The sequence below is a fragment of the Carlito syrichta genome, unplaced genomic scaffold (genome assembly GCF_000164805.1).
Source record: "Carlito syrichta isolate Samal-C Ts95f unplaced genomic scaffold, Tarsius_syrichta-2.0.1 Scaffold315943, whole genome shotgun sequence".
Classification (NCBI taxonomy): Eukaryota; Metazoa; Chordata; class Mammalia; order Primates; family Tarsiidae; genus Carlito; species Carlito syrichta.
This window is the reverse complement of record NW_007260039.1, coordinates 356,594-374,979: the sequence shown is the minus strand read 5'-3', so window position 1 is coordinate 374,979 and position 18,386 is coordinate 356,594. Positions and strand designations below refer to the sequence as shown.

Below are 18,386 nucleotides of genomic sequence, written 5' to 3'. Positions count from 1 at the left end.
TAGAGATGAGGTCTTGCCAAGTTGCCTGGGCTGATCTCGAACCTGTGGGCTCAGGCAATTCACTTGCCTCAGCCTCCCAAAGTACTGGGATTACAGGCTGAGCCACCTATCCCAGCCTCAAGTAGCTATTTTGTACTTAATATAAACTGGTCTCAAATGATTGAGTGCAAACAATTTTTTCTACTGCCTTAAAGACTAGCCACATTCTCGGGTAAGGAAAGAAATCTGGTTGACCGCTAGTTGATCGAGTCACAGTCTAGGTTAGTTTTAGGTTGGGAAAACCTACAGGAATTTGACTGAACTTGGAAGCAGAAGAATCAATTTACGGGTTGAGACTTCTGCTGACTCTGGATTCTTTCCAGAGTTAGGGCTCCAGTCCTAGTCTAATGCTTCATGAACCATTGCTGTTAATGGGTTGCGCGTGATTCTAAGTGAAGAGATGACAAATTTCTGCTGAGGGTTTATTTGGTGGGTTCTGACAGTCTGCCCTTTCCCTCTGTCTAGCTGCCAATTTGTGGTGTCTGAAGACCAAGACTACACAGCTCATTTTGCTGATCCTGATACATTAGTCAACTGGGACTTTGTGGAACAAGTGGTGAGTGGCTCAGCTAAACCTATAAGCTGTTACTGGGAGAGGGAACTAAAGAAAGGGACTGTGGTGACAAAGCAACTATTGGCTGTATTTACTGCTGATGACAAAGCAACTGTTGGCTGTATTTACTGCTGATAAATTTCTGCTGGTCTTCCTCTAAACATTTCCCAGAGGTCAGTCCCTGGTTCTTCCTGGAGTTCATTTTGTGACTCTCTAATTGGCACTGGCCTGCATGGATGGGACGTAGAAGGCTCTGATCTGAAGGTGTATAGGCTGGGAAGTAGTAACACTTACCTTCCTGATTCAGGTTGGGCTCATTACAAAACCATTATTTCATTGGCAGCTCTTTGTAGTTATCGGTATCAAAGTAGGGCTTAGCCTTGTGGCTGGTCAATGAGCCACAGTTGCACTTTCTTTCTTTTTTTTTTTTTTGAGTTAGAGTCTCATTCTCGCCCAGACTAGAGTGCAGTGGCCACTCCCGGCCACCGCAGCCTCGACCTGCTGGGCTCTGGCGATCCTTCCTCCTCAGCCTTCCGAGTAGCCAGAATTATAGGCATGCGCTACCACACCCGGCTGATTTTTTGATTTACTGTAGAGATGAGGTCTCACTGCCCAGGCGGGTCTCGAACCCGCAGGCTCAGGCAATCCACTCACCTCAGCCTCTCAAAGGCGCGGGATTACGGGCTGAGCCACCGAGCCCGGCTCACAGTTGTACTTTCAAAGCCACTGCTGCATTTGTTTTCTACTGAAGTTATGAGCTCTGGGTATTTCCTTGCTTATCCTAATAGGGTATCTGATAAAGAAGAGTAAATTTTATTTTATTTTATTTTTTTGAGTTAGAGTCTCACTCTGTTACCCCGACTGGAGTGCAGTGGCACGCTCCTGGCCACTGCAGCCTCTACCTGCTGGGCTCCAGCAATTCTTCTGCCTCAGCCTTCGAAGTAGCTGGAACTACAGGCACGTGCTATCGTGCCTGGCTAATTTTTGATTTATTGTAGAGATGAGGTCTCGCCAAGTTGCCCAGGCAGGTCTCGAACCCGCGGGCTCAGGCAGTCCACTCACCTCAGCCTCCCAAAGTGCTATGATTACAGGCTGAGCCACAGAGCCCGGCAAGAGTAAATTTTAAAATGACAGGCACTTTTATTTAAAAAAAAATGAACAGGGACTTTTGGAACCAAAGCTTGAACTCCCAATAAATCATCTGAGAATGACCTAGAAGACCTGTAAAGTCTAAGTTTTTTTGTTTTTTGTTTTTTTTTTTTTTGAGTTGGAGTCTCACTCTGTTGCCCAGACTGGAGTGCAGTGACCGCTTCCGGCCACCGCAGCCTCGACCTGCTGGCCTCCGGCAGTCCTTCCTCCTCAGCCTTCCGAGTAGCCGGAATTACAGGCATGCGCTACCACGCCTGACTGATTTTTTGATTTATTGTGGAGATGAGGTCTCACTGCCCAGACGGGTCTTGAACCCACGGGCTCAGGCAATCCACTCACCTCTGCCTCCCAAAGGCGTGGGATTACAGGCTGAGCCACCGAGCCCGGCTGGCAAGTCTGAGTTTTTTATATACATTGTTTTAAAAAGTGTAGATTGGGCATGGTGGCTCACACTTGTAATCCCAGCACTTTGGGAGACTAAGGCAGGAGGATCCCTTGAGTCCACGAGTTCGAGACCAGCCTAGACAACATAGTGAGATCTTACTAACAACAATAACAACAAATTAGCTGGGTGTGGCAGTGTATGCCTGTAGTCCCAGCTATGTAGGTAGGAGGCTGAGGTGGAAGACTCACTTCAGCCCAGGAGATGAATGCTATCGTGAGCTGTGATTGTGCCACTGCTCCCAGCCTGGCGACAGAGCAGATCTTGTTTCAAAGAAGGAAAAAAAAAAGATACACATATGAAGGGGACCCTCCAAAAAAAGGAACCTCAAAATTATCTTTTGGAGGATGGGCCCTTATGTTCCTTTGGATCAAATGGTCAACCAGAGTTTTTATCTGGAAGTTTTGAGAAGCTTGCATCACTATTTGTGGAAGAAATATCCCAAATTGTGCAAACAGGTGACTGGTTCTTCCACATGACAACACACCTGCCCACACTACATTGAGCGACAGCTGTTTTTAACCAGAAGCAGCATGATCCCTGTGCCCCACCCTTCCTATTCAACCAGTCTTGCCCCAAGTGACTTTATTGTTTTGTTTCCCTGGATTATTCAAAGTTCTCAAAGGGAAGTGTTTTTGCTGATGTGGAAGGGGTGAAACAAAAAATGGCAGAAGCACTTTTTTAAAAGGCATAAAAATCGACAAGTTCAAAAACTTTTGAGCAGTGGAAAGAGCATCTTGCTAGGCGAATTACATCAAATGGAGAATACTTTGAAGGTGACTGACATGTAAGAATAAATAACACAGCCGGGCTCAGTGGCTCAGCCTGTAATCCCGTGTCTTTGGAAGGCTGAGGTGAGTGGATTGCCTGAGTCCGCAGGTTCGAGACCCACCTGGGCAATTTGGCAAGACCTCATCTCTACAATAATTCAAAAAATTAGCCAGGCATGGTAACGCGCACCTGTACTTCCAGCTACTTGGAAGGCTGAGGCGGAAGGATCGTTGGAGCCCAGCAGGTCGAGGCTGCGGTGGCCGGGAGCGGCCACTGCACTCCAGTCTGGGCGACAGAGTGAGACTCCAACTCAAAAAAAAAAAAAAAAAAAAAGAATAAATGACACAGTTGTTAATGAATAAATTATGGGCTTTTTGGGATCCCCCCCTCATAAAGTCTCGTTACCTCCTCTATTGGAAATTACTGGTCGTTTACTTCTAGACTTTATGCCTTTATGTATGTGTACATATTAAATTTTTTTGTAAATGGAGTTACATGGTGGTTTGTCATTTTTTTCCCTTTTATGTAGGAACCCCAAAATACCTGTTATGTATTTATCATATTAAACCATTATTCTGAGCCGAGCTCGGTGGCTCAGCCTGTAATCCCACGCCTTTGGGAAGCTGAGGTGAGTGGATTGCCTGAACCCGCGGGTTCGAGACCCGCCTGGGCAGCGAGACCTCATCTCTAAAATAAATTTAAAAATCAGCTGGACGTGGTAGCGCATGCCTGTAATTCCGGCTACTCGGAAGGCTGAGGGGAAGGATCGCCGGAGCTCAGCAGGTGGAGGCTGCGGTGGCCGGGGCACTCCAGTCTGGGAGACAGAGTGAGACTCCAACTCAAAAAAAAAAAAAAAAAAAAAAACCATTATTCTGGTTTCCTTAATGGTGTGCTTAAAAAACTATCATACATGTACCTGCTTTGTTAAGCTATTTTATGAAAATGTGTTGAGTAGGGATATATAGGGATGAAGATAAGAGAGGAGAGAGGCGTTAACTTTGATAATCCCTAGTTAGTTCTGCATGCAGTGAAACTTGTGGCTGTGTTTGGTTTCAGCGCATTTGTAGCCATGAAGTACCATCTTGCCCAATATGCCTCTATCCACCTACTGCAGCCAAGATAACCCGTTGTGGACACATCTTCTGTTGGGCGTGCATCCTACACTATCTTTCACTGAGTGAGAAAACCTGGAGTAAATGTCCCATCTGTTATAGTTCTGTGCATAAGAAGGATCTCAAGAGGTGAGATTAAGACATTTACTAGATTAAACCTCAGTCTTCTAACTCCTTGCCCTGACACAGCGAAATGTCCGTATTACAGTGTGGTTGCCACAGAGTCACGTCAGTATGTTGTTGGTGATACCATTACGATGCAGCTGATGAAGAGGGAGAAAGGAGTATTAGTGGCCTTGCCCAAATCCAAATGGATGAATGTAGATCATCCTATTCATCTGGGAGGTGAGTATTTTTTTTTTTTGAGTTTGAGTCTCAATCTGTTGCCCATGCTAGAATGCAGTGGCATGCTCACAGCTACTGTGGCCTCGACTTGCTGGGCTCAGACAATCCTTCTTCCTCAACTTAACAAGTAGCTGGAACTACAGGAACATGCCACCATGCCCAGCTAATTTTTTTATTTATTGTAGAGAAGAGGTCTTACCTAGTGCCCAGGCTGGTCTTGAACCCGTAGGCTCAGGCAATCCTCTTACCTCCACTTCCCTAATGTTAGAATCACAGGTGTGAGCCACTGTGCCCGGCCTGGTGAATTCTGTTAATTTTGGGGGCAAATACTCCTGGATACATCCTTTAAGGTGATTGAAGATACCTTTCTAGTGTCAGAAAGTTTGTCTTTGGGTAAGCCAGTCCTAGCATGTCCAAGTTAGTGTGAGGATTCCAGTAGGTTAGGACAGAGTTTGCAGAGAGTGGATTAACTCTTGGTTTCAGGTTTGGTTTTTATACACACACAAGTACACACACAAACACACTCCCACTCATGCATATGTACATGTGCATACACGTGTGTGTGTGTGTGTGTGTAGATTTTTCATTTTACAAGGTTTTATTGAATAGCGTCTGGCACTGTGTCCAGTTCTTAGAATTGCATTTGCTGGTCTGGCATCTGTATTTCTCCTTGTCACTGATTTTTGTGCTGCTTAGAAACCATTTTTAGTGTCTATAAAATTGCCATTAATGAACATATCGTCACGTAATTAACCATTTCTTTATTGTTGGGCTTACTGGTTGGTTTCAGCTTTCTGATATTACATACAATGCTGTAACTAATAAACATTGTGTGACTAAATTTTTTTTCTTTAATTGTGGAGATGGGGGTCTCACCAAGTTGCCCAGGCGTGTCTTGAACTCGCGGGCTCAGGCAGTCCACTCACCTCAGCCTCCCAAAGGCGCGGGATTACAGGCTGAGCCACCGAGCCTGGCTAGTGACTAAATTTTTTTACTGGTTTTCTTAGACTTCTTGTATTAAGGGATCAGAGTTATAAACCTTATTTTAAGACCATTGTTAAATTATTTTCTAGGAAAACATGCTAAATTATTATGTCACCTTCGCCCCAGAAAAAAGACTGTATATAAAGTTTCTTTGTAATCACACCAATGTAAACTTTGAGTGTTGCATTTTTGCTTTCTTGCAGATGAGCAGCACAGCCAGTACTCCAAGTTGCTGCTGGCCTCTAAGGAGCAGGTTCTGCTCCGGGTAGTTCTGGAAGAGAAAGTAGCCCTACAGCAGCAACTGGCAGAAGAGAAGCATACTCCCGAGTCCTGCTTTATTGAGGCAGCTATCCAGGAGCTCAAGGTGAGATGATGCAGTGGAAACTTAAAACCAGAAATGCTAAACCTTTCCACTCTGTGTTGGGGATAAATGGATGGATGGTGGGGATAAGTTACCTCAACCCCACATTTAAGATAATAAGTGGGGAATGACTAAAAAAGCCAATTTATTCTGGGCTTTGTTTGGTGTTGGGAGGGAAGGGTTAACCTAGAGACTTTTAAAGCTCTTTCTAGAGCAGAAAGGAATAAGTCAAAATGACTTTATAACTAATTGCGACAGTGGAGGTTCTTAGGTTACTGTGTTCTTAGTTGAGCAAGGTAGGTTTTTTCCTGTGAAAATCGCTTAGATTTTATTTTAGAGGTGTTTTGAGAGACATTGTGGAGAAAGTTTTTTGGTCTGCCCAGTAGGCCTTAGCAATACCTGCTAGGATCTTGGAGCAGCAAGAAATACCCAAAGATAGAATTTCTTAGGTTCTGTATCCTGCACAACAGGGATTGTTAAATTTTAAGCATAAGAATGACTGGTGGTTGGGCTTCACCCAGAGAGATTGATTCAGTAGATTTGGGCTCAGTAGGCTCAATAATTTGCAGTATAACAAGTTCCAGGTGATTTTTCTTTTCTTTCTTTTTTTTTTTTTTTTTAAAGTCGGAGTCTCACTTTGTCACCCAGGCTGGAGTGCAGTGGTATGCTGTTCACAGCCACCGCAGCCTCGACTTGCTGGACTTAGGTGAGCCTTCTGCCACAGCCTTCCAAGCAGCTGGAACTACAGGCACACACCACCATGCCCAGCTAATTTTTTGATTTATTGTAGAGATGAGGTCTTGCCAAGTTGTCCAGGCTGGTCTCAAACCCATAGGCTCAGGCAATCCTCTCACCTCTGCCTCCTAAAGATTATAGGCGTGAGCCACCACGCCTGGCCTGAATTTTCTTTTTGTGTCAGAGTCTCACTCTGTCGCCCAGGCTGGAGTGTAGTGGCATGCTCTTAGCTACTACAGCCTCAACCTGTTGTGCTCAGGCAATCCTTCCACCTCAGCCTTCCAAGTTGCTGGAACTACAGGTGTGTGCTACCACACCCTACCACACCTGGCTAATTTTTTTTTTATTTATTGTAGAGATAAGGCCTCACCTTGTTTCCCAGGCTGGTCTCAAACTCCTGGGCTCAGGCATCCTTTTGCCTCGGCATCTCAAAGTGTTGAGATTACAGGTGTGGGTCACTGCACCTGGCTATTTCCAGGTGCCAGGTGATTCTGATACTGCTCATCCCTAGACCACATTTTGAGAACCACTCATCCAGATTAGAACAATAAAAGTCCACATTTATTGAGCGATTAGCATGTGACAGACTCAGTACTGAACTTAAATTTATTTAACTTAAGCTTTTGATGTTGTAAATACAATCAACTCCTTTCATGGGTGAGGAAATGGAATGATGAGTTCAGTAATTTGTTAAGGACACATAGCTAGTAAGGGGTGCAGCTGTTATTTGAATTCCTGTCTCTGGCTCCCAAGTCCTGCTTGGGCAGAGTCCTGTGTATTCGATTTTTATTTTCTTTCTGTGTTTCAGCTGTATTTGTTCAAGTGCCATTTCAGGTAGAAGAAAAATGTTTAGAATTAGAACTGTTCAGAATGAAGTGGGGTGTCAACCCCCCCCCCCACCTCTTATTATGGGCCTCTCTCTGAGCATAGCTTGTAAAAACTATAAAACTAGTTTTATGTTCTTGGAGTTTTGTTCAGGAAGCTTTTGTGTAAAGTTTTCAGTGTCAGAGATATTAGGCAGAATACCATCTCTTGTGAGTACCAGATGCTTTTTGCTTCCTCATTCCCTCAAATATTGAGGGTTTTAAGTATGTAACTAAACCCTTTCCATGGTCTTGTTGCCTTGTAATTTTTGCCAGGATCCTGTTGAGAGGCCATTCTTAGCCCTTGCCTTTCAAACTAAGTATGTTCTGGGAACTTACTTTTCTCTGGTCTTCTCTCTGGTGGCCTTAGACTCGGGAAGAGGCTCTGTCAGGAATGACTGAAAGCAGAGAGGAGGTCACTGGTGTCGTGGGTACTCTGGAACAACTGATGCTGATGACTCCCTTGGCGAAGGAGTCTGTTTTTCAAACCAGGAAGGTTAGTGTGTCCCTGTTTCCAATGAAATGCCTGCCACTCATCAAATGCTGCTATTGAGTTTGTAGGCACTGCTGTGAGATCTGAACTTTCTTGGGAAGAGAGGGGACTATGAATATTTCTTGCATGCTTGTTACTATTTCTCCAGGGGTGTTAAATCAAACATGACAGCTAACATAAGCATCCAGGGAGCTTGGTTCTATTTTTTTGAGTTGGAGTCTCACTCTGTCGCCCAAGTTGGAGTGCAGTGGCACACTCATGACCACCGCAGCCTTGATCTGTTGGGCTCAGGTGATTCTTCCACCTCAGCCTTCCAAGTAGCTGGAACTACAGGCACATGCCACTACGCCCAGCTAATTTTTTGATTTATTGTAGAGATGAGGTCTCGCCAAGTTACCCAGGCTGGTCTCGAACCCGTGGGCTCAGGCTGTTCTCTCACTTCGGCCTCCCAAAGTGCTGGGATTATAGGCATGAACCACTGCGCCTGGTGGGAGCTTGGTTCTTATGCCTATCTTTGCCACATTACCTCTTGAAAGCGGGACATAAACTTTTTGTTGACCTAGAGTTTGTTTCCAACAGGGTGTGCAAGAATATCTGTCTGCTTTTGATGAAGAAACCACGGAAGTTTGTTCTGTAGATTCTCATTGTCCTCTTGCCCTCCCTCTGGTGGAGGAAGAGGAAGCAGTGTTTGAACCAGAGCCTGAAGGATTGTCAGAGACCTGTGATGACTCGGAGTTAGCAGTTGACAATCTTGGGGAGGGGACCATTTGTATTGAGTCCAGCCAGCAGGAACCCATCACCAAGCCAGGCTTCACACACCAGAGCAGCTCTCCTTGTTACTACTTTTACCAAGGTGAGGGTCCCTGAGGAAGAGCGTTGGGTTGCTGCAAATGTGTTTCAGAGAGATGACCTGGCTCTCTAAGCAGAGGAGGTTGTCTCCACAGATCCTGGGGGCTTGGGTTGCTTATGCCTTCTGACCTGGATTGGGGTTGGGGTCACTCTGAGAGGTGGTTAAGACTGTTATATGATAGACCCCCTTGTCTTCAGCGGAGGATGGGCAGCACATGTTCCTGCACCCTGTGAATGTGCGCTGCCTCGTGCGGGAGTATGGCAGCCTAGAGCAGAGCCCTGAGAAGATCTCAGCAACTGTGGTGGAGATCGCTGGGTACTCTATGTCTGAGGTAAGAGCCTTCCTTTAGAAGTGGAGGGTTGGAGGGGTGATAGTGACCTACCCTCTCTGAGGTAGGTCTAACTGGCCTGAGTTTGCAAACCTTTAAGGCCTTTAGTTTTTGTGTGTGATTTTTGTGTGTGTGTGTGAGTTGAGGACTCAGTGTCGCCCAGGCTGGCGTGCAGTAGCATGATCATGAGGATCTCTGCTGCCTTGACCTCCTGGTCTCAAGTAAATCCTCCTTCTTCAACCTTCTAAGTAGCTGGGACTACAGTCACATGTCACCATGCCCAACTAATTTTTTGTTTTGTAGAGCTACGGGATCTTGCCATGTTGCCAGACAGTTCTTGAACTCCTAGGCTCAACCAACTGTACTGCTTCAGCCTCCCAAAGTGTTGCAATTACAGGCATGAGCTACCACACCCAACTGGATTTTTAAGTCTTTTTGTCAGTGATGGTACTGTGAAGTTAGGTGTTCTTTCACCATGCCTGGGTTCTTTCTGTTCAGTCAGTTACCACTGCTCCCTGCTTCTCAGGGAGGTTGTATAATAGTTTAGGGATATAGATGTCTCTTCCTTTTATTCAAGATGGAGTATATTTTTATTTCTTTCTCCTTATTGCTTGTGAGAAATGTCCAAAAAAAAAAAAACTCTTTGGAGATTTTAAGCTAGGTTATGCAGGCTTGAAGCTCATTTTTAGCTTAGAAGATTCCTGTGAATTATTGTCTCAAAATTTACTTTATTCTTACTTTTATTTTATTTTTTTATTTTTGAGTTGGAGTCTCACTCTGTCGCCCAGACTGGAGTGCAGTGGCCGCTCCCGGCCACCGTAGCCTCAACCTGCTGGTCTCCAGCGATCCTTCTGCCTCGGCCTTCTAAGTAGCTGGAACTACAGGCATGCGCTACCATGCCCGGCTAGTTTTTTTATTTATTGTAGAGATGAGGTCTTGCCAAGTTGCCCAGGTGGGTCTCGAACCCGCAGGCTCAGGCAATTCACTCACCTCGGCCTCCCAAAGCATGGGATTACAGGCTGAGCCACCGAGCCCGGCCATCTCATAATTTATATATGTGGATTTTTGCCCTTTGGGAATCATCTCTGGTTGATTATAAATTAGTTATAAACCTCCAAATTAGACTCTTTGAGTACTGTAAACTTTTCATCAAACATGCAGGAAAAAAATAGAAATGAATGTTAAACTGAAATCGGTGGGCTTCACTTTTTACTATTTCAGACCATGCCCTTTACTATTTCAGACCTTTCAATAGGGAAATTGGCTTTATCTTTCTTCTCAGTTATCATTAGTTCCCAGGGGTTTTTTTTGGTCAGCAAATACCCTTATCTTCCCTATTCTTTCCCCTCAATTATGGACCCTAGAAATTCAGAAGAAGCTGATCAGCTTTATTACTTGTTGCCAGGCTCGAACTGAGAAACTGGATTTGGTGGTTTATCTATTTTATTGTAGGTTAATTGAAAGTTTCTGTTTGACTTTTCAGAATGATGATAATTGAGCACTACTCTTTTGAGCCCCAGTGCTATCTGTTAGTGTGTGTATACTGTTGGATATCTGGGTTAGGACCCTCTGCTCTCAAGAGTTATGCCTGATCTTAGTTGAGTGTCGATCCTTTTTCCAACGTAGGATGTTCGACAGCGTCATAGATATCTTTCTCACTTGCCACTCACCTGTGAGTTCAGCATCTGTGAACTGGCTCTGCAGCCTCCTATGGTCTCTAAGGAAACCCTAGAGATGTTCTCAGGTGAGAATACCCCTGCCCTGCTTCTCTGTATAGTGAGGTTCAGGGATTCTTGTGGCTAGAAACCCTGTGGGAGGAAACTTAAGGAGCTGTACTGTGAGTGTCGGTATCTCCTGAAACACTCCATCTGTTCATCTAGTCCAGCTGGGCCCACTGGTGTAGTCTTAGTTACTGGTACTGGGAGGGGTTAATGACCAGGTAGTTCCTGTGTCTGCCTTCTTACAATCTGACAAACCCACAGATGACATTGAGAAAAGGAAGCGCCAGCGCCAAAAGAAGGCTCGGGAGGAACGCTGCCGAGAGCACAGGATTGAGATGGAGGAGAACAAGAAGCAGGGCAGGTGTAAGTTCAGGAACTCTCATCTTTGACTGGTATTGTGGTGTGTCATTGTATGGAGGCTCTGTTCCTAGACCTAGGAGCCAGACTGCTTGGTTCATGTCTCAGCTTAGTGACTTGTTTTTTAACTTTTGTTGTTGTTGTTTTGTTTTTAGAAATAGTCTCGCTCTGTTGCCCAGACTGCAGTGCAGTGGTGCCGTTATAACTTACTGCAGCCTCAGACCCCTGGGCTCAAGTGATCCTCCTGTGTCAGCCTTACAAGTAGCTGGGATTATAGGTGTGTGTGCCACCATGCTCAGCTAATTTATTTCTGTCTTGAGTAGAGAATGGGGTCTTATGTTGCCCAGGCTGCTCTCAAACTCCTGGCCTCTAGTGATCCTCCTCCTGCCTGGCCTCCCAAAGTAAGTACTGGGGTTTGTTTTTTTGTTTTGCTTTTGTTTTCTTTTTTTTAGTTAGAGTCTCACTGTGTCACCCAGGCTGGAGTGTAGTGGCACACTCACGACCACCACAGCCTTGACCTGCTGTACTCAGGTGATCCTTGTATCTCAGCCTTCCAAATAGCTGGAACTACAGGCGCATGCCACCACACCTGGCTAATTTTTTCATTTAGTGTAGAGACAAGATTTCTTCAAGTTGTTCAGGCTGGTCTCAAATTCCTGGGTTCAGGCAATCCTCTTACCTCTGCCTCCCAAAGTGCTGGGATTACAGATGTGAACCACTGTGTCTGGCAGAGTACTGGGATTATAGGTGTGAGCAACTGCTCCAGTCATCCTTAACCCTTAAATGTGAATCATGAGATACCTCCTTTATAGGCTTATGTTTGAGTATTTAAATGAGTTAATATGGATCAAAGTATGTAGCACCTGATTAAGATGAATTTCAACCTTGGCATAGTGGGTAACATAAACTGGGAATTGGGACTCTGCTGAGAATGCTGGCAGCCATTGTTCCCTGTGTTCTCTGGTTCTCTGACCTTACCTCTGACTCTCTGTTAAAGGGGAGAGCTCCATACAGTGAGTCTGCCAGAAGGGTCTGATAAGTAGAAACTCTGACAGACTAGAAAATAAATGCAGGAAGTTAGATTTGAGAGCTCTTTTGTCCCAGTAAACAAACAAAAAAAATCTTTTGATCTGGTTCTCCAACATAAGCTTTGTTGAATCCAGGGGATTAATGTGACTTGAGGGCCTAGTTATCCACTAGAAAACAGTATTGTCTTTGGAAAGGACTTCACTATTTTGACTCAATGTGGCACAGAAACATTATAAATTTTACATCTCAAGCTAGAATAAGTATACCTGGGATCCCAACATTGTATAAGTGTTGGGCACATGTCCTGAACTTTGAGAAAACTGATGTTTTAGGAATAGGATTTTTTGTTTTAACTTTTTTGAGTTGGAGTCTCACTTTGTCACCCAGACTGGAGTGCAGTGGCCGCTTCCAGCCACTGCAGCCTCAACCTGCTGGGTTCCGGTGATCCTTCCGCCTCAGCCTTCCAAGTAGCTGGAACTAAGGCGCACACTACCTACACCTGGCTAATTTTTTTTGGATTTATTGTAGAGATGAGGTCTCACTAAGTTGCCCAGGCGGGTCTCGAATCTGTGGGCTTAGGCAATCCACTTACCTCAGCCTCCCAAAGCGCAGGATCACAGGCTGAGCCACCGAGCCTGCTTGTTAAACTTTTTTATTATGGAAATATTCCGACAAGTATAGAGAACAGTATAATTAATCCCCATGTTTATCATCAGTTCCAATTATGAATAGTTAGAACAAAGCTTTTATATTGAGAAAAAGGTATATTATAGAATGATAATTATTATAAGTTTGAGTTTTAAAACGTCTGTCTCCATCTTCCAGATCTTTGGGGATATGCATATTGACTGTTCTCTGCTGTTAAAAAAGATCTGAAGAATTTATAAATGGCCTACCAATGTTATCTTTCCTTTTGCAGATCCAGAAGTCCACATTCCCCTAGAGAATCTACAGCAGTTTCCTGCCTTCAATTCCTATACCTGCTCCTCTGGTTCTGCTTTGGATCCTAACAGCACCGAGGGCTGTGGAGCCTTCTCCCTTTCTCCTCTTAGCAGAAGTCCAGGTTCCCATGCAGGTAAACAGAGTTGGAATTTAATGATTTCAGCCATATACTAGACCTTAAGCAAAGCCTTGGTAAATTTAAATTTAAATTTAAATTTACGACCCTGTCTTTATTCAGCATGGCATGGTCTTCAGGTGAATAACCTTACTTTGGGTAGTTCTGAGGTACATCAAATTCTTGCCATTTGATTCGCCTTCCTCATTGGCTGTATCCTGCCAGCTTCCAAAAACTTCATAGTAGCTCATTAGGTAGGATATTTAAACCTAGTTTCTTCTATGTGACCTAGCTGTTTTATTTCTAGTTTTTGTTTGATATATTCCCCTGAGCATCTTTTTATGTATCTTTTTATTGTAGCATTGTTTATAATAGCCAAAAAAGAAACAACTTACAAAGCCAGTAGGGGAATAGCTAAATATAGCATTTATATCATAAAATATTTTACACTTGTTGAACAAGGAAATAGTTCTTTTTGTGGACTAATGGGAAGATAAGAGGAAGCTGTAGAACAAGAACAAATATATCATTTGTGAGTTAAAAACACCACCACAAAACAAAAATTTCACTATGAGCATATAGATCTAAATGTATAGAAAAATATTGGGGCAGGGTATGTTCCAAACTGCTAGTAGTGTTCCACTCTAGGGAGTGAGATCAGGATTAAGATATTCAAAAAGGGCCAGACTCGGTGGCTCAGCCTATAACCTCGCGCTTTGGGAGGCCAAGGTGAGTGGATTGCCCGAGCCCACAGGTTCGAGACCCACCTGGGCAACTTGGCGAGACCTCATCTCTACAATAAATCAAAAAATTAGCTGGGCGTGGTAGCGCGCACCTGTACTTCCAGCTACTTGGAAGGTTGAGGTGGAAGGATCGCTGGAGCCTGGCAGATCGAGGCTGCGGTGGCCGGGAGCGGCCACTGCACTGCAGTCTGGGAAACAGAGTGAGACTCCAACTCACAAAAAAAAAAAAGATATTCAAAAAGAGCTGGGCGCGGTGGCTCACACCTATAATCTCAACACTTTGGGAGGCTGAGGTGAGTGAATTTCTGAGTCCAGGGGTTCAAAACCAGCCTGGGCAACTTAGTGAGACCTCATCTCTACAATAAATCACACACACACACACAAAGCCAGGTGTGGTGGCATTGTAGTTCCTGCTACTTGGAAGGCTGAGGCAGGAGGATTGCCTGAACCCAGCATGTTGAGGCTGCAGTGGTTGTGAGGGTGCCACTGCACTCCAGCCTGGGTGACAGTGAGACTCCAACTCAAAAAAAAAGAGATGTTCAAAAGGCCTTTAGCCTTTTTTTAAAAAAATTTTGTCATGTAGAGAGAATGTATTAAAATGTTATACAATTAAATACTTAAGGGTTACTGGCTATAATTTCAGGGCTCTCTTTCCTTTTATTTATTTATTTTGAGACAGAGTCTTGCTTTGTCATACAGGCTGGGGTACAGTAGCACAATCATAGCTCACTGCAGTTTCAAACTCTGACTCAACCAGGCCCCCTGCCTCAGCTTCCCAAGCAACTGGGACTATATAGGCATACCCCACCACACCCGGCTAATTAAAAAAAAATTTTTTTTTTTGTAGAAATAGGATCTTTCTGCCGGGTGCAGTGGCTGAAGCCTGTAATCCCATCACTTTGGGAGGGGAGAGGATTGCCTGAGTTCTGGGGTTTGAGACCAGCCTGAGCAACATGGCAAGACCTTGTCTCTACAATAAATCAGAAAATTAGCCGGGCGTGGTGGCACATGCCCACTGCACTCCAGCACCTGGGCGATAGAATGAGACTCCGACTCAAAAATAAAAAGATAAAAAAAGAAACAGAGCCGGGCTCGGTGGCTCAGCCTGTAATCCTGCGCCTTTAGGAGGCTGAGGTGAGTGGATTGCTTGAGCCCGCGGGTTCGAGACCCGCCTAGGCAACGAGACCTCATCTCTGCAATAAATCAAAAAATCAGCCGGGCGTGGTAGCGCGTGCCTGTAATTCCGGCTACTCGGAAGGCTGGGGCGGAAGGATCGCTGGAGCCCAGTAGGCCGAGGCTGCGGTGGCCGGGAGTGGCCACTGCACTCCAGTCTGGGCAACAGAGTGAGACTCCAACTCAAAAAAAAAAAAAAACAGAAACAGGATTTTGCAGCGTTGCCCAGGATAGCCTCAAACTTCTGACCTCACGTGATCGTCTTGCCTCAGCTTCCCAAAGTTTTTGAATTATAGGAGTGAGCCACCGCAGCTAGCCAAGAGCTATCTTTTCTGATATTCATCTAGTTGGTAGATAGTTTTTGATACTTAAGACTGTAAAAATGGCTGTCAGACTTTTTTTTTTTTTTTTTTTTGAGTTGGAGTCTCACTCTGTAGCCCAGGCTGGAGTGTAGTGGCACGCTCATGACCACCCAGTGTTGACCTGCTGGGCTCCACTGTGATCCTTCTGCCTCAGCATTCCAAGTAGCCGGAACTACAGGTGTGCGCTGCCACACCCAGCTAGTTTTTTATTTATTGTGGAGTCGTGTCACCAAGTTGCCTGGGCTGATCTCAAACCCGTGGGTTCAGGCAGTCCACTCGCCTTGGGCTCCCAATGTGCTGGTATCACAGGCTGAGCTACCAAGCCCAGCCTGTCAGACGTTTTTACAAAATGCCTACCATTTACAACTTTTTGTGACCATTGTGATCATGTGCCTATCAGTTCTCTAATTCACATCCTGAGGCTAAGTCAGCAACTTAGTGGCAGGAATTGGCATTAAAACCTGATTCTTAAGGACTGCATGGCTGTGATACCGTTCTGCTTAACTGAGAAAGGACCTGCTATAGGAAGGACTATGGCAAATGATTGGATACTTTGTCTGTGGTATAAAGAATGTGTTTTTACATACTAGCTTTTCTGAAAACGTGGGCTTTTAAGGTATTTAGATAAGAGTGATTGGATGGTCCTAGGTATGAAGGTACTAAATGGTATTGTGGAAGACTATGGAAGGGTTTGCTACTGGGAGGGAGAATAGCAGTAATCAGGGCAGTGGCTAGACTGATCTTTGGGAATTATTCAACTCCAGCTCAGAAAGGATAGAGGAGTACATTCCCTAGAGAGTATCAGGGAAAAGCCTACGTCTTCATGCTGGATCTTGATGTGTGTTGGAGTCTTAATGAATACTCCAAGGTCATAGACATCTGGCTGGAACATAAAGACTGACCTGATTAAATTTTATCTTTTTCTTTTTCCATTCATATAAAACCAGTCCATGACAGAATACCTAGGCCTTTGTGGAAAATACAGCATTTCAAAAGGAAAGGGTTTTTCTCACTGTGAGAGTAGGTTCCACCATGACTCCTATTGCAACCAAGAAACTTTTTCTCTTCCTATACTGATCACTGGTGTAGTAGACGATGTTCTTGACTTTATAAAAACATGGCAGAATTGAAGGTTGGATCAAAGTTTGCCCTTTTGGGGGTGGGGGGCATGGAGTTTGTAATTATCCAGACCTGATTCAGGGCTCATCTTTCTTGTTAAGAGGACACTAGTTCTTTGGTACTTGATTCATATAATCAGGTCTCTGGTTCCTTTCAGACTTTCTGCTGACCCCTCTGTCACCCACTGCCGGTCAGGGCAGTCCCTCATTCTGCGTTGGGAGTCTGGAAGAAGACTCTCCCTTCCCTTCTTTTGCCCAGGTAAATCTTTTGCTTATGAAGCACCCAAGGGTATTTAACATTAACTCTGCTGCTTATTGTGGGACCCTCATCCAGGGATCATGACCTCTCATTTTAATACAGCTGGACAAATGGAGTCATCTCATGGGTAGGAGGGAAATTTACTGCGAGTGGGAGCTTTAGGCAGCAGGGAGTCGACTGAGAGTAGATTATGTTGTGGACAGTCCCTCTGATGGAAAAGGAGAGACTTAACAGGCTAATGTTGCACTGACTCTAATAATTATGGGAGGCTTTCTTAAGAGAAAGAGCTCAACAGTTCATGGATTTTAACTGTTCCTGATTCAAGGACCTCTGATTCAGGTGATATTTATCTGTTACATAGAATAAACAATTTCAGCTGGGCTCGGTGGCTCAGCCTATAATCCCAGCACTTTGGGAGGCTGAGGTGAGCGGATTGCCTGAGCCCTCGGGTTCGAGACCCGCCTGGGCAACTTGGTGAGACCTCATCTCTACAATAAAATCAAATATTAGCCGGGTGTGGTAGCATACGCCTGTAGTTCCAGCTACTTGGAAGGCTGAGGTGGAAGGATCACCGGCGCCCAGCAGGTTGAGGCCGCAGTGGCTGGGAGCGGCCACTGCACTCCAGTCGGAGTGACAGAGTGAGACTCCAACTCAAAAAAAAAAAAAAAAAAGAATAAACAATTTCTTTTCACTTTGAGAAAGGGGAAGGTTGTCTTGATTATCTGGTAACTAGCCAAAGCAGCTTCCTTGGAGCAGGATGGAGGAAACACTAGCCCAGTGTGACTTGCTGACAAATCACTTTATTCATCTCTGAAACAATAAGCAAACACTCAGTATTCCTGCAGTCAGGTCAGGTAGCTGAGGAAGATGAATGAATAGCTTGAAGTCAGTATTAATTTCTTTGTGGCTAGTTTGCAATTATTACTTTGACAGTTCCTTAGAGCAGTTGTTATGGATGTATCTTAAGTAAAAACAGCCAGTTTGTGCTGAGAAATAAGCAGGAATTGAACTTTGGTAATGAGGATCCTTAAGTCAAGAAGTCAAGGAGGATGAAATAATTTGAGGGTAATCCTGAAAGTTAACTGCTGGACTTCAGAGATTATTAGCAAGTGGTTCCCAGGAGTTATGCCAAATACTTGTTTTTTTAAAACTGGGTTTTATTGCCATTACTTTTTTCCTTTCAGCTTTATTTTGAAATTATTATCACATACAAGAAATTTAGCTGTTACAAGAGTATCCAATATAGTATACATTTTATTTCCCCATTTGTATCCGTATCCTTTATTGTTTTCAGTTCAGGGTTCGATCAGACATTACTCATTGCCTTTAGTTGTCAAGTTCCTTTGCTCACCCCTCTTTTTTTTTTTTTCCTCTTTCCATGGTATGGATACTTTTGAAGCATCCAGACCAGTATTATACAGTGTCCCACAGTTTGGATTTGTGCAGTTGTTTCCTCATGAGTGGGTTCGGGTTAAATGTTCATTTTTGGTAAGAATGAAACATAGATGATACGCATTTTTTTTTTTTTTTTTTTTTAGTTGG

General features: G+C 44.4%; 1 protein-coding gene across 2 annotated transcripts in view; it reads left to right on the top strand.

The window, feature by feature from the left end:
* Positions 1 to 18,386, top strand: part of RNF10 (ring finger protein 10) — a 42,581-nt gene that overhangs the window by 20,636 nt on the left and 3,559 nt on the right. For both annotated transcript variants that reach the window (XM_021706704.1, XM_021706703.1), the window contains 11 exons: positions 505 to 595; positions 4,011 to 4,195; positions 4,275 to 4,411; positions 5,599 to 5,759; positions 7,725 to 7,850; positions 8,427 to 8,700; positions 8,895 to 9,028; positions 10,652 to 10,769; positions 11,008 to 11,109; positions 13,052 to 13,207; positions 16,744 to 16,844. In XM_021706704.1, the coding sequence (XP_021562379.1) occupies positions 505 to 595; positions 4,011 to 4,195; positions 4,275 to 4,411; positions 5,599 to 5,759; positions 7,725 to 7,850; positions 8,427 to 8,700; positions 8,895 to 9,028; positions 10,652 to 10,769; positions 11,008 to 11,109; positions 13,052 to 13,207; positions 16,744 to 16,844 (1,585 nt within the window). The remainder of the gene's footprint in view (positions 1 to 504; positions 596 to 4,010; positions 4,196 to 4,274; positions 4,412 to 5,598; positions 5,760 to 7,724; positions 7,851 to 8,426; positions 8,701 to 8,894; positions 9,029 to 10,651; positions 10,770 to 11,007; positions 11,110 to 13,051; positions 13,208 to 16,743; positions 16,845 to 18,386) is intronic.